The 16100-nt window shown below is 44.9% G+C and overlaps 1 protein-coding gene across 14 annotated transcripts in view; it reads left to right on the top strand.

Annotated features, from left to right (window-relative positions):
• Positions 1-201: 201 nt before the first annotated feature.
• ZNF333 (zinc finger protein 333) overlaps positions 202-16100 on the top strand; it is a 30088-nt gene continuing 14189 nt past the window's right edge. For 3 of the 14 annotated variants that reach the window (XM_061150064.1, XM_061150059.1, XM_061150058.1), the window contains exons 1-5: positions 5760-6777; positions 7819-7942; positions 8896-8997; positions 14350-14432; positions 15584-15763. In XM_061150064.1, coding sequence (XP_061006047.1) covers positions 6649-6777; positions 7819-7942; positions 8896-8997; positions 14350-14432; positions 15584-15763 — 618 coding nt within the window. In that variant the 5' untranslated portion in view covers positions 5760-6648. The other 11 variants (XM_061150061.1, XM_061150068.1, XM_061150067.1 and 8 more) reach the window with 11 other exon arrangements.

Below are 16100 nucleotides of genomic sequence, written 5' to 3'. Positions count from 1 at the left end.
AGCAACAACAAAAAGCCCCCAAATCCCCAAACAAAACCAAAAACAAAGAAGAAAGGCAGGGCGGGGCAGGCGGGGGGCGGAAGGAAGGGGGAGAGGAAAGTCAAACGTTGAGCATCCCAAAGTGCCAGCGAAGCACCGCCCCACCCAGCAAGCCTAGGTCCCGCCCCAATCCCCACTCCACCGGCTTAAGCTCCTCCCTGAATAGTCACTGGGAGGACTGATGCTGAAGCTTCACTACTTTGGCCACCGGATGCGAAGAGCCGACTCACTGGAAAAAGACCCCGATGCTGGAAAAGACTGAGGGAAAAGAAGGAGGGCCGGCAGAGGATGAGACGGTTAGACAGCATCACCGACTCAATGGACATGGATTTGTGCAAACTCTGGAAGACAGTGAATGACAGGGAAGCCTGGCGCGCTGCAGTCCATGGGGTCACAGAGTCGGACACGACTTAGCAACTGAACAAACAATAACAACTAGCCCGGACCATGTGGCAAACGCCCCGCCCCTAACTCCACCCTCTAGGTCCGGTCAGACCTCACCCCAGAGCTTAACCTTACCCCCAACCGGGGGCAAGAAACTAGAATTTCTTCTCCAAGGTCATATAAAGAGGAGTTAAGCTTTCCGCCACCCTCCGCAGCTCCTCTGGCCCAGAGAGCCAGTGCCTCGGCCACTTCCGCTGCTGGCGGCCCTGACACCGGAAGCGGAAGTGCGCCGCGGCCGCAGACGGAGGTGGCTGTGCTGGACCGCGCGGCGCCTTGCGGTGGGAGTGTCTTCGGCCAGTCTGCAGGTGCGGCCCATCCCCTCGGGAATGCTAGGAGGGAGCGGGGAGGGTCTGAGGGCCTAGAACGGACGAGTTGGCCAAGAGACTTCCTCCCCGCGGTCCGCCCGGAGCTGGGGGCGGCTACCGCATAGCTTAGGTGTGCAGCTGAGCTCCTCAAGTCGTCTGTCGCGCTCAGGTACTCCTTGTTTGGGCAGACAGTACTGTCATCCACTTATTGCGCGGGAAATCACGAAGTATAGTCCAGGTCCCGCAGCGAAGGCGTGGTGCACCAGCTGGCCCCAGCATTCACTTGTCCTTCCGGATTTGTAGGCCTACCGTCTCTCTTTTATGCAGGATAATTTTTTATTAATAAATCACGTTTTGTTGCATATTGAGTTTCAGATTATCCAGGTTTGCCCTAGGAAATTTAGGGCTGAGTCTACGTGTGCAGATTCGTTTGAGTGACTTGGCATGTGGATTTGAAAAATGGAATATATTTTCTATCGAGGGATGAATTAGATGATTTTTTTTTTTTTTTTTTGTGACTGACAATTTGCAGTTCCTTAGCTTAGGACCTGTTAGTTTTCCTTTTCCTTTGCTTTTCTTTCTCCTTCCTTCTTTCATTCCTTCAAAAGCGCTTTAAATTTGTGACTTACTTTGTATCAATTTTACTTACTGCAAGAGAAGCAAGTCTTAATAAAAGCTATTTTTCACTTATGTCACAAGTCTTACTAATATCAAAGAAAAGTAAGGTTATTTAGTTCTTTTCAAGGTGGCTCCAGTCTGTAAATCACCAGAAGGCTTCAAAACATGCGACTCCAGGAAAAAGAACATAAGGTTTGTTAGTACTGGGAACTGAAATTGAGTTGGCAGTAAATTGAATGTCTTTTTAAAATAATAGGGTTAAGACTCACTTCTTTTTTTTTATTAACTTATTTTAATTGGAGGATAATTACTTTACAATATTGTGGTGGTTTTTGCCATACGTTGATATGAATCAGTCACAGGTGTACATGTGTCCCCCATTCCAAACCACCCCGCCCACCTCCCTCCCCATCCCATCCCTCTGGGTCATTCCAGTGCACCAGTTTTGAGTGCCCTGTCTCATGCATTGAACTTGGACTGGTCATCTGTTTCACATATGGTAATATACTCATTTCAATGCCATTCTCTCAAATCATCCCACCCTTGTCTTCTCCCACAGAGTCCTAAAGTCTATTCTTATATCTGTGTCTCTTTTGCTCTCTTGCACATAGGGTTATCGTTACCATCTTTCTAAATTCCATATATATGCGTTAATATACTGTATTGGTGGTTTTCTTTCTGCTTACTTCACTCTGTATAATAGGCTCCAGTTTCATCCACCTCATTAGAACTGACTCAAATGTGTTCTTTTTAATGGCTAATCCATTGTGTATATGTACCACAATTTTCTTATCCATTTGTCTGCTCATGGACATCTAGGTTGCTTCCGTGTCCTAGCTATTGTAAACAGTGCTGTGATGAACCTTGGGGTACACGTGTCTCTTTCAGTTCTGGTTTCCTCAGTGTGTATGCCCAGCAGTGGGATTGCTGGGTCATATGGCAGTTCTATTTTCAGTTTTTTAAAGAATCTCCACACTGTTCTCCATAGTGTTGTACCAGTTTGCATCCCTATCTGCAGTGTAAGAGGGTTCCCTTTTCTCCACATCCTCTCCAGCATTTATTGTTTGTAGACTTTTGTTTGTAGATGGCAGCCGTTCTGACTTGCGTGAGATGGTACCTCATTGTGGTTTTGATTTGCGTTTAAGACTCACTTCTAATAAGAAACGAGGAAGAAATTAATTCTGGAGGAAAATTAAATGTCAGATTTTGACTTAATGAGTGAGGTATTTCTTTTCAGAGAATTCATGTCCCACTGTGTCTTTTTAGAAAGAATCAATTCTTAAAGATACCTGAAATCTGGTGTTGTGATTTTGTATCAGGCATTTAAAATTATTTTTATTTTTGACTTTGGTGGTGGTGGTGGTGGTGGTGTGTATGCAGGCACGTGCCTTTTTAATCTGGCTATACTGATTTATTCTTGAGTTGATTTTTTGGGCACATTTTCATTGGAGGGGAGGCGATATTTAAGGGACTGGGCCCTGAACAGGGGAAACAATGTGACCAAAATAGATTCAGCACTTGCCCCTGTGGAGGTTTTAGTCTAGCCGGGAAGACAGATTTTAAATTAACAATAAGGGTGATGTATGTGGCGACTTAAAAATATTGCACAGTGTGAAAAATGGCACAACTTGAGAGATGTGTGTTGTTTTATCTGGGGCAAAATGAGGACTGCAGCCCAGGAGACAGCACCTCAGATAGTTCTGAGAAACTGCTCCCAAGAGGTAGGGGAAGGAAGGTCAATATATAAGATTTTGGTGAAGGGGGAGTTCAGTGCAACCAGCTGCTTACTTTACAGAAGGTTTTCTGCTCGTCATGAGGAGCTGATGTCATCGTGAAGGGAGTTCATGCTTTTCTAGATATGAGGAGATGAAAAGATTGGGTTCATAAAACCAGTTCCTAAAAATATCTATCTGAAGACCTGTTCCACCAGTTTTCCTGAGGCAGTGTGCCTCATTCATACTCTCCACCCTGAACTCCCTTCAGGGTATGTCAAAGGTCAGTAGCAGCAGCAGCAGCATCACAGGATACAGTCCCAGGAGAGGCAGGTGGCTGATGCCCTTGACAAGTGCCAGTTGTAGTTGACACATCCGTAAGATGTTAACAAAATTCCATTTGAACTTTTTGGCTAAACCAATAGAAAACACGGAACAGGAGAACTTAAGAAAGTCAGGAAAAGTATCTTAAAATGGACAAATGTTTGAACCTGAAAGATGCGTTGTATATAGCTAGACAAAGAGTCAGGCTGTGGAATTGGAGTAGGGAAGAGATTTGAAAGAACCATAGAGGCATAATCTCTCAAGCAGTACAAACAAAGCCTGGTGTGTTCTAGGAGCTGAGAAAAGATGGAGAAAGTTAAAACAGAAAGCCAAGTGTTGAGTGAAAGAGTTGGGTGGAGAGGAAGGAGGGCCTGGAAGATCATGGTAAGCTTTGGACCTTGTTCTAAGGCCATTTGGAAGCCATTGAATCAGAGTTTTAAGTAGGGAGTAATATGATTTTGTTGATGATTTAAACAAAACAGTAGCTTCTGGATTTAGCATGGAGTTTAGGATGGATAAGAATGAATGCAGAGTCCACACGTATAGAAGCCTGGGTAAGTTCAGAACACAGATGATTTTGGAGCTGAAAAAGTTGGGGTTTGGTAATGACGGTAAAATTGGAAAAGCTTGAATGTTTAAGATGTGTAGGAGGTAGAATTAGAGAATTTGGTGTTTGATGTATTCTCTCTACCACATGACATAGAGTAAGTGTATAAGTTAGTCGCTCAGTTGTATCTGACTCTTTGGGACCCCATGGACTGGGGCCCACTAGGCTCCTTTGTCCATGGAATTCTCCACGCAAGAATACTGGAGTGGGTTGCCATTCCCTTCTCCAGGAGACCATGCCAACTCAGTGTTTGAACCTGGGTCTCCCGCATTGCAGGCAGATTATTTACCGTCTGAACTACCAGGGAAGCCCATGATATAGAGTACAGGTTGGCAAACTGTGGCCTGTGGGCCAAAACTACTCCAGTGCTAGTTTCTATTAATAAAGTTTTATTTGAACATGATAAAACACAAATATTCATGCCTGGAGAATTCTATGGACAGAGGAGCCTGGCAGGCTACAGTCCATGGGGTCACAACGAGTTGGACACGACTGAGTGACTCAGTCATTCACTCATTGGAGGACATGTGTTTACATGCTCCCTGTGGCTGTTTCTGTGCTACAATCGCAATTAAATAGTTGCCATACATGTGGCTCACAGACTTTTTCCCCCTAATTCCTGATTTCATCATTTATTTATTATTTTTGACTGTGCTGGGTCTTTGTTGCTGCACAGACTTTTCTCTAGTTGTGGCAAGTGGGGGCTACTCTCTAGTTGCGGTGCACGGGCTTCTCATTGTGGTGGCTTCTCTTGTTGCGGAGTGTGGGCTCTAGGTGTGTGAGCTTCAGAGTTGTAGCGCGAGGGCTGAGTAGTTGCGGTTCCCAGGCTCTAGAGCATAGGCTCAGTAGTTGTGCACAGGCTTAGTTGCTCTGACCCAAGTGGGATCTTCCCTGATGAGGGATCAAACCCGTGTCTCCTGCATTGGCAGGCGTATTCTTTATCATGAGCCACCAGGGAAGCCCGCCATGTGAACTCTTAGTTGTGGCATGTGGGATATAGTCCCCTGACCAGGGATCAAACCTGGGCCCCCTGCATTGGGAGTGTGGAGTCTTAGCCACTGGACCACCAGGGAGGTGCGGAGGCCCACACATCCTAAGCTATTTACTATCTAGCCGTCTATAGAAAAGGTTTGCCAACCTCTAATACATAAAGTACGCATCAAGTGCCGTGCTGGTGGCAGGATGTGGCGTCCTGAAGAAGTGGTTGTTGTTCAGTAAGTCATGACCGACTCTTTGTGACCCCATGGACTGCAGCACCCCAGGCTTCTGTGTCCTTCACCATATCCTGGAGTTTGTTCAAACTCATGTCCATTGAGTCAGTGATGCCATCCAATCATCTCATTCTCTGTCGCCCCCTTCTCCTCCTGCCCTCAGTCTTTCCCAGCATCAGGGTCTTTTCCAGTGAGTCAGCTCTTTGCATCAGGTGGCCAAAGTATTAGAGCATCAGCTTCAGCATCAGTCCTTCCAATGATTATTCAGAGTTGATTTCTTTTAGGATTGACTGGTTTGATCTCTTTGCCGTCCAAGGGACTCTCAAGACTCTCTACAACACCACAGCTCGAAAGCATCAGTTCTTCGGCGCTCAGCCTTCTTTGTGGTCCAGCCCTGACATCCGTACATGACTACTGGAAAAACCGTAGCTTTGACTGCATGGGCCTTTGTCAGCAGAGTGATGTCTCTGCTTTTTAGGTCACTGTCTAGGTTTGTAACAGCTTTTCTTTCAAGAAGCAAGCGTCTTTTAATTTTAGGGACACAGTTCTGTACTTGGAGGGTTTACGTCGTGGTTGGAGAGAGAGAGGCAAACTCACCTAAACAAATACATGTAAAAATCCCAACTTGATAAGGGTAGTGGAGGAAATGTAGAAAGTGTTAGAGGTTTTTTTGTTTTAAAAAAATTTTTTTTCGTTGTTATTGATGTGGACTTTTTATAATTAAATTTTCATTTAATCTGTTACAATGATGTTTCTGTTTTGTTTTGGTTCCTTGGCCATGAGGCATGTGGGATCTTGGCTGTCTGACCAGGGATAGAACTCGAACTCTCTGCATTGAAAGGCAAAGTCTTAATTACCAGACTGCTAGGAAAGTCCCTTGAGGTGTTTTTTTTTTTTTTTTTTCATTAGTTGGAGGCTAATTACTTCACAACATTTCAGTGGGTTTTGTCATACATTGATATGAATCAGCCATAGATTTACACGTATTCTCCATCCCGCCTTAAGGTGTTTTAAGGGAGCTTCCTAGGTGGCTCAGTGGTAAAGAATCCGCCTGCTGATGCAGGACACTCAAGTTCGATCCCTGGTCCAGGAAGATCCCCTGGAGAAGGAAATGGTAACCCACTCCAGTATTCTTGCCTGGGAACTCCCATGGACAAGAGGAGCCTGGTGGGCTACAGTCCATGGTGTTGCAAAGAGTCGGACACGACTTAGTAACCGCACAACAACAACAAAGAGGAGAAGTGGTCGTTTTATTACGTGAGAGGAGTCAGTAGGAATGGTCAGGGCCTGTGGTGTGAAAGATGACGAGGGGCCTAATATGTTGCGTATTGAAGTAAATTTCCAAGTGAGGCTGTTTGGCTTGGCCGCCCTGCTCATGGTCCACAGAAATGGAATTAATTACCCGGGCCAGATCGCTGCTTGATGTTCTGCTTCCAGTCTCATTTCTCCTTTTACCTCCGTCTTTCTTATTGCAGGAAGGACACACTGAAACTTTAAACCCTGGCGCTGGTATCATGGTGAGGGGGAAGACTGAGCCTGGATGGTTGTGGGGGTGGGAAAATCTTGTACTCGGGGCCCTGTCTGCTCTCTCGGAAAGGGGAGGAAAGTGTGGAGCATCTTTAGCCCCGTCCCTGGGACTTTTTAGCCTCTTTCAGTGCATGACCTGCAGTTCTGGAGGGAACTGGCAAGGATGGAGGGTTCCCAAAGCAACCTTGGGGTTTGGTACCTAATTCCGCAGTCTAATGGCAGTGAGGGGGCTCAGACTGAGCCGGCAGCTGCAGAACTCCTCCACGGCCATCCCTACCATCACTTGTGAGACCTACCGAAAACACATGTGGCTCTAAAAATTAAGGTTAATTAAAATCCAACAAAATTTAAACCTCAGCTTCTCAGTTACCAAACCACATTTCTCAAGTGCTCAGGAGCCACACGTGCTGGTGGCTGCCTTTTTTTGGAAAGTGTAGGCATAGAACATTCCATTCATGACAGAGAGCTTTACCAGTCAGTGCTGTTCCAGAGGATTTCGAGATTAAAAGGCCATCACGTTTCTCAGATGCAACGGAAGTTCAGTTTTAACAAGCATAAAACAATGACTTATCCTAGGGACTTCATGAAAATGAAAAGAGCAAGCTCAAACTTCTGATGCCTTGAATAAGGAGTTCAGGAAAAACCCAGTACCTCTGAGAAGGACAGGCTCTGTCATCACTGGATAGTGGAGCAGCAGAGAGCCAACGCTTCTACTTTCAGATTTGTCCAAGTGTTAAAAGAAATTAATTATTTTTGGTTGGGTACGCCATATGAGCTGTGTCCCAGCAACTCTTCAGTTCTGCCCTAGTAGCACAGTGACAGCCACAGAGATGAACAGATGGGTGTGGCCATGTGCCAATAAAACTTTATTTAGACAAATAGGAGGCAGGCCAGGTTTGCTGAGCCCAGCTTTGCAGAGAATATTCTCTGAATATTCTCGCACTGGGTCTGCCTTCCCCAAGGGATAAACCCTCATTCTGCAGAATGGTGGGGGTGGTCCTTGCTGAGCCACAATACATGTGCTGCCTTAGGAATCAGTCACCTTAGAGGATGTGGCGATGGAGCTCATCCAGGAGTGGACGTTGCTGGACGATGCCGGGAGGAACCTGTGCAGACACGTGCTGCAGGACAACTGCAGGACCCCGGCGCCCAGGGGTAAGGCTTTCACTACTCTGGTTCTTCCTGTATGCAGATGCTCTTTAAAAAAAAAAATTCCCTTATATATTTACTTATGGCTGTGTTGGGTCTTTCTCTGTTTGGGGCAAGCGGGATCTCCTTTCTGGTTGTGGTACACGTGTTTGTCACTGCAGCGACTTCTCCTATTGTGGAGTATAAGCTCTGGGATGCACAGGCTTCAGTGGTTGTGGCTCCCTGGCTCTAGAGCACTGGCTCAGTAGTTGTGGTACATGGGGTTAGTGGCCCCACAGCATGAGCGATCTTCCTGGACCAGAGATTGAACCCACCACGTCTCCTGCGTTGGTAGGTGGAGAAGCCCTGCAAATGCCCTTTAAGTGCCTGCCACATGGCCACAGTGATGCGGTGTGGGTTTCATATGATTTATCACTCATGGGCTTTCATATGATAGGAGCTTTATGCATTGAGTGGACTTCAGTCTGTCTGTAGTCAGGGCTTCCCTGGTGGCTCAGACGGTAAAGAATCTACCTGCATTGTGGGAGACTCAGGGTCAGTCTTGATCCTCTGGAGGAGGGAATGGCTACCCACTCAAGTATTCTCGCCTGGAGAATTCCATGGACAGAGGAACCACAGGTGGAGCCTAGTGGGCTATACAGTTTATGGGGGTTGCAAAGAGTTGGACACAACTAAATACTTCTCTATGGTCAGGACCTACATAGGTCTCCTTGAGTTTGGTCTTGGGACTTAGAGAACCTCAGTTCAGAAGGGCAGAGAGGAGAGTGTTTGTGGTTTGGACCCTTGTAAAGGAACCTCATTGAATTCATTAAAAAAAAAAATTTGGATGTGATTGCTTAGGTCCCCGCCTACTTACTTGGCTTCAGGAGCTAAGGCCCAGGTGGAGAGTGGGCAGGCTGGGGAAGCATTTATTTTCCCCTGCAAGCCCTCCCTCCCTCGGCCCATATGTCCTTCTCCAGCAGCAGGGACTCCACCATGCAAAGCCAGTCTCGTCTCCCAGGTGGAGCCAAGAGAAGAGCTGAAAGCAGCGGAGCACGGCGTTCTCTGTGCCACAGGTGTGGGTGAGTACCCGGGGGCACAGGGTGTCGTGACCCACCCAGACTGGGCTTGAGAGGCGGGTGCTGCTGGGAAGTGTCAGTTTGAGAGTATTTGTAAAATTCTTTATTCTGAGGGGAAATAAGAGTGTTTGGGGTGAATTCCTTTAACTCTTCTTTTTTCCACTTTCTAACTTTCCTCTAAATATTGGTTTCAGTTTTATGTTGATGTATGGCAGAAACCAGCACCACATTGTAAAGTGGTTATCCTCCAATTAAAAATAAATAAATTTAAAAAGTTAAAAGAAAAAAGATCTATTTCAATTTTTTTAAAGGTTTTTTCTTTTTAAGTGTATTCTCTTTTAAAAATCGGAGGATAATTGCTTTACAGTGTTGTGTTGGCTTCTGCTATTCCACAGTGTGAATCAGCCACAAGTATACGCACATCCGCTGTCTCTTGAACCTCCCTCCCACCCCCACGACCCCATCCCACCACTCTAGGTTGTCACAGAGCACTGGTTGAGCTCCCGGTGTTATACAGCCACTTCCCACTAGCTATCTGTTTTGCATACGGTAATGTATATGTTTCAGCACTACTCTCTCAATTCGTCACACCCTCTCCTTCCCCCTCTGTGTCCACAAGTCTGTCCTCTATGTCTGTGTCTCTATTCCTGCCCTGCAAATCAACTTGTCTTTTTTTTTTTTTAAATTGAGATATTCACACACTGTAAAATACACCCTTTTAAAGTGTACATTTCACAGGTTTTTAGTATATTCACAAAGTTGTGTAGCCATCACCACTGTCCAGCTCTGGAACACTTCCATCACCTCAAAAAGAAATCCTGTACTGATTAGCGGTCACTTCCCATCCCTCCTCCCGCAGCCCCCAGCAACTGCTAATCCACCTTCTGTCTCTGTGGATTTGCCTGTCCTGGACATTTCATACAGATGGAACCATATATCCATATCTGTCTTCTTTCACTCAGCATCGTGTTTTTGAGGCTCCTTCATGTCATAGCATGAAATGCTTCATTGCTTTTTCAGGCCGAATGGCAGTCCTGCTTGTGGAAGGACCACATTCTGTTGATCCATTCTGTTGATCTATCAGGTGGTGAATGTGTGTTTTTACTTTTGGTGACTGTGAGTAGTGCTACTCTGAACATTGGTGTGCAAGGAGTTTTGTGGATGTGTTTTCATTTCTCTTGAGTGTGAGAATTCCACTTAGGTATGGAATTGCTGGGTAATTTTTTTTTTTTTAATTGAAGGATAATTGCTTTACAGAATTTTGTTGTTTTCTGTCAAACCTCAACATGAATCAGCCGTAGGTATACATGTATCCCCCCACTTTTGAACCTCCCTCCCATCTCCTTCCCCATCCCACCCCTCTAGGTTGATACAGAGCCCCTGTTTGAGTTTCCTGAGCCATACAGCAAATTCCCATTGGCTATCTATCTTACATATGCTAATGTAAGTTTCCATGTTACTCTTCCCATACATCTTACCCTCTCCCCATGTCTATAAGTCTATTCTCTATGTCTGTTTCTCCATTGCTGCCTTGTAAATAAATTCTTCAGTACCATCTTTCTAGATTCCATATATGTGTGTGAGAATACGAACGATATTTATCTTTCTCTTTCTGACTCACTTCACTCTGTATGATAGGTTCTAGGTTCATCCACCTCATCAGAACGGACTCAAATGAGTTCCTTTTTATGGCTGAGTAATATTCCATTGTGTATATGTAGTACAATTTCTTTATCCATTCACCTGTCAATGGACATCTAGGTTGCTTCATGTTCTAGCTATTGTAAATAGTGCTGCAATGAACAGTGGGATGCGTGTGTGTTTTTCGATTTTGGTTTCCTCAGGGTATATGCCTAAGAGTGGGATTGCTGGGTCATATGATGGTTTTATTCCTAGTTTTTAAGGAATCTCCATACCATCTTCCACAGTGGCTGTATTGATTTACATTCCCACCAACAGTGCAAGAGCATTCCCTTTTCTCCACACCCTCTCCAGCATTTATTGTTTGTAGACTTTTTGATGGCCATTCTGACTGGTGTGAGGTGATATCTCATTATGGTTTGGTTTGCATTTCTCTAATAATGAGCATTGTTGAGCATCTTTTCATGTGTTTGTTAGCCATCTGTATGTCTTCTTTGGAGAAATGTCTGTTTAGGTCTTTTTCCCACTTTTTGATTGGATTGTTTGTTTTTCTGGCATTGAATTGTATGAGCTGCTTATATATTTTGGAAATTAATACTTTGTCAGTTCTTTCATTTACTATTAGTTTCCCCATTCTGAGGGTTGTCTTTTCACCTTGCTTATAGTTTCCTTTGCTGTGCAAAAGCTTTTAAGTTTAATCAAGTCCCACTTGTTTACTTTTGTTTTTATTTCCGTTACGCTCGGAGGTGGGTCACAGAGATCTTGCTTTATGTCAGAGGGTGTTCTGCCTATGTTTTCCTCTAAGAGTTTTATAATTTCTGATCTTACTTGGGTCTTTAATTCATGTTGAGTTTATCTTTGTGTATGGTGTTAGGAAGTGTTTAATTTCATTCATTTACATGTAGCTGTCTGGTTTTCCCAGCACCATTTGTTGAAGAGGCTGTCTCTGCCCCATTGTATATTCTTGCCTCCTTTGTCAAAAATAAGGTACCCATGGGTTTATTCCTGGGCTTTCTATCTTGTTCCATTGGTCTATGTTTCTGTTTTTGTGCCACTACCATACTGTCTTGATGACTGTAGCTTTGTAGTATCACCTGAAGTCAGGAAGGCTGATTCTTCCAGCTCCATTCTTCTTTCTCAAGACTGCTTTGGTTATTTGGGGTCTTTTGTGTTTCCATATGAACTGTGAAATTTTTTGTTCTAGTTCTGTGAAAAAAGCCATTGGTAGTTTGATAGGGAGCCCATTGAATCTGTAGATTGCATTTGGTCATATACTAATTTTCACAATACTGATTCTTTCTACCCAGGAACATAGAATATCTCTCCATCTGTTTATGTTGTCTTTGATTTCTTTCATCAGTGTCTTATAATTTTCTGTGTACAGTTCTTTTGTTTCCTTAGGTAAGTTTATTCCTAGATTTTTAATTCTTTTTGTTGCAATGGTGAATGGGATTGATTCCTTAATTTCTCTTTCTGATTTTTCATTTTTAGTATATAGAAATGCAAGTGATTTCTGTACATTGATTTTGTATCCTCCAACTTCGCTAAATTCACTGATTAGCTCTAGTAATTTTCTGATACTCTCTTTAGGGTTTTCTATGTACAGTATCATGTCATCTGCAAACAGTGAGAGCTTTACTTCTTCTTTTCTGATCTGGATTCCTCTTATTTCTCTTTCTTTTCTGATTGCTGTAGCTAGGACTTCCGGAACTCTGTTGAATAATAGTGGTGAAAGTGGACATCCTTGTTTTGTTCCTGATCTTAGGGTGAATGCTTTCAGGTTTTCACCATTGAGAGTAATATTTGCTGTAGGTTTATCATATATGGCCTTTACTATGTTGATGTAGGTTCCTTCTGTGCCCATTTTTTGAAGAGTTTTAATCGTAAGTCGGTGCTAAATTTTGTCAAAGGCTTTTTCTGCCTCTATTGAGATGATCATATGGTTTTATCTTTCAATTTGTTAATATGGTGTATCACAGTGATTGATTTGTGTATATTGAAGAATCCTTACATTCCTGGAATAAACCCAACTTGACCATGGAAGTCACAAGTTTGTCTTTTTGATGTGTTGCTGAATTCCATTTGCTAAAATTTTGTTGAGGATTTTTGCATCTGTGTTCATCAGTGACATTGGCCTGTAGTTTTCTTTTTTTGTGTTGTCTTTGTCTGGTTTTGGTATCAGGGTGATGGTGGCCTTGTAGAATGAGTTTGGAAATGTTCATTCCTCTGCAGTTTTTTGAAAGAGTTTTAGAAGAACAGGCATTCTCTCTTCTCTAAATGTTTGATAGAATTCTCCTGTGAAGCCATCAGGCCACAGGCTTTTGTTTTTTGGGGGATTTTTGATCACAGCTTCAATTTCAGTCAAACTGCTTTTGAGATTTGTTGTTGTTCTTGTTCAGTTGGCAAGTCATGTCTGACTCTTTGTGACCCCATGGACTGTAGCATGCCAGGCTTCCCTGTCATTCATGATATCCCTGAGTTTGCCCAACAGGCTTCCCTGTCCTTCACTATCTCCCAGAGTTTGCCTAAGTCCACGTCTGTTGTTTTGGTGCTGCCATCCAACAGTCTGATCCTCTGTTGCCCTCTTTTGAGATTAAGGACACTAGTTTACCTTTCCCCCAGTGGTGGGCGAGGATTCTGATTTCTCGATATCATACACACACTTTTTGTTTAGTTATTTTTAAATTTGAAAATATTTATTTATTTGGTTGTGGCAGGACTTAGTTGCAGGACAAAGGGTCTTTACTTGCAGTGGCCTGTGGGATCTTAGTTCCCTGACCCGGGATTGAACCCAGGTCCCTTGCATTGGGAGTGTGGAGCCTTAACCACTGGACCACCAGGGAAGTCACGTTTGTCTTTTTTTTTAAATTTTTTTTCTTCTTCAAACTTTTTATTTTGTATTGCGGTATAACCACGTTCATCTTTATATTGAACATTTCTATATATATTTCTTGTTTGATTGCTTCTTGTTTCCCTGATAACACACTTTCTGGCAGTATCAGTCTAAATCTTCATGGAGGGGGCTTCCTTGGTAGTCCATTGGTTAAGAATCCACTTTCCAGTGCATGGGATGCGGGCTCCATACATGGTCAGGGAACTGAGATCCCACATACCGAGGGGCACCTAAGCCCCAGCGCCACAGCTAGAGAGCCCTTGAGCTGCAACTACAGAGCCCATGTGCCTGTGAACCACAACTAGAGATAAGTGCACGCACTGCAGTGAAGATCCCACGGGCCACAGTGAAGACCCAGCACAGCCAAAAATAACTAAATATTAAAAAAGCCTACATGAATTCTCTTACCAGGACAAGCCTCTGGTTTCCACCTCATGCCATCACTGCCTGACTCTACACACAGCCCTACTCTTTAGAATCTCCCTTTGCTCACTGCAGTGGTAAAGAATCTGCCTGCCAATGCAGGAGACACAAGAGACTCTCCCCAGGATCGGAGAGAGGAAATGGCAACCCACTCCAGTATTCTTGCCTGAAGAATCCCATGGACAGAGAAGCCTGGCGGGCTATAGTCCATGGGGTCACAAAGAGTTGGACATGACTGAGCACACGGCAGAACGCAAGCTTGCTCATTGATACCTTCTACCTTTCAGTATTGTCCTAAGTTTAGGGTCAATATTAGAAAAAAAAAATGAGTGTGTCAGTTCCATACCATGACTTTTTTATGAAATAAGGTAATTTTTTTTCTTCCCCATTCATTTTAGACTGGGAATCTCAATTTACACCCAACGAGCCTACTCCTCTGCAGGATATTTCAGAGGAAAACTCATCCTATGACTTGCAAATGGTAAGATTGATGGGGGACAATTCTTCATTTCCTTTCATAGGAGGAGGAGAGGAGTAGCTGAGTTGGATGAGCACACCAGGGCCAGGCAGACACTTGAGCCAAGGAATTTCCTCCAAGACATGAAGTATCTGGAGGGAGCTCCCATCTTGGGTGATTTAGGGTGGGAGGAATATTGGCTTGGTGTGTGAGAACTCCATAAAGGAGGCGGTTCAGAGTGTGGGCTTTGGGTCACGGGAGATGTGGATAACTAACTGTGGCCCTGTGATTGACAGATGCCAGATAGGCAGATACAGAACCTGGGAAAACACAGAACAGTGTTTATATTCAGAACTAAGTGCTCCCAGTTTTTCTGTAAAAACCTCTTTAGGGACTCCCTGGCAGTCTAGTGGTTAGGACTCTGCAGTTTCACTGCCAGGGTCTCGAGTTTAATCCCTGGTCAGCAAACTGAGATTTCACAAGCTGTGCAGTGCTTCCTGGAACAAAGCAAAAACCTTTCTAGTGAAATACCTTTCAGTGCCTCTGAGGGTTGGTGGTCTACCCTCCAGCCACAGGCTCCCCAGAACCAGAAAAGGACCAGCTGTGTGCGTCCAAGTCTCTGGTGCAGTCGGTTCTCAGAGACCCTCAGTGGCTGGTGCCCACAGTGAAGTAGGGAGAGTTGCCAGGTCTGAAACTGCCAGATCCACGTTGCCCAAATTCTTTTCTTAATTAATTAATTTGGCTGGGTCTTAGTTGCGACATGGGCTTCCCTGGTCACTCAGACAGTAAAAAGAATCTGCCTGCAATATGGAAGACCCAGGTTTGATCCCTGGGTCAGGAAGATCCCCATGGAGAAGAGAATGGCAATCCACTCCAGTATTCTTGCCTAGAGAATCATGGGTAGAGGAACCTGGCGGACTAGAGTCCATGGGGTCACAAAGAGTCAGACTGAGCAATTAACACTTCAGTTGTGACAAGTGGGATCTAGTTCCCTGACCAGGGATAGAACCCAGGCCTGCTGCATTGGGAGTGCAGAGTCTTAGCCACTGGACCACCAGGGAAGTCCCACGAACCCCAAATTCTGATGGCACTACCCCCAAACTTTGGGTCTCTTAGGGTGAGGACAGCCTCCATACCACCTCTTCCTACTTAGCACCCTCCACTCCTTTTCCCAGGGGCCAGAGCTGGACCTGAAGATAGAGATCAAGTCTGAGATGGAAGAGGAGGTGATGCCTCCGGCTCCAGAGGACTGGTCAGCTCTCCAGCAGTCTTCTGAATATGCAGTCAGCCTGGGAGGTGGTCTGCCAGGAGGGCCCCAGCCTCTGTCAAGAAGGCCCAAGGTTCAAGATATGTCTGTAAGTGGGGAGGTAGGAGGGAGGGAGGAATGGAAGGCCAACTAGATTGGAAATTGGGAACATGCTGGAGGCCCAGGCTTAGCTCCTGGTGAGAACTACTGAATAGGCCTTGGTGTTTCTGCATTGAGTGTAAATATCTCCAGCCTGACGTCAGGCCCTGGGCAGTCCTAGGGGAGGGGGTGGCACCCAGGGTCCAGGTCTTGCCTCTCTGGGTCCAGATTTTCTTCTTCAGTCCTTCCACCCTTTCCATGGCCAGGAAACCTGCAGGAATGAGCAGGTCCTGTGACCCAAGGGCTGTGTGGAGAGTGTCCAAGCCGGTCACCATGCTCTTGGCTCG

The sequence above is a fragment of the Dama dama genome, chromosome 9 (genome assembly GCF_033118175.1).
Source record: "Dama dama isolate Ldn47 chromosome 9, ASM3311817v1, whole genome shotgun sequence".
Classification (NCBI taxonomy): domain Eukaryota; kingdom Metazoa; phylum Chordata; class Mammalia; order Artiodactyla; family Cervidae; genus Dama; species Dama dama.
Note: the sequence above shows the minus strand (reverse complement) of the source record. Positions and strands in the feature narration are given on the sequence as shown.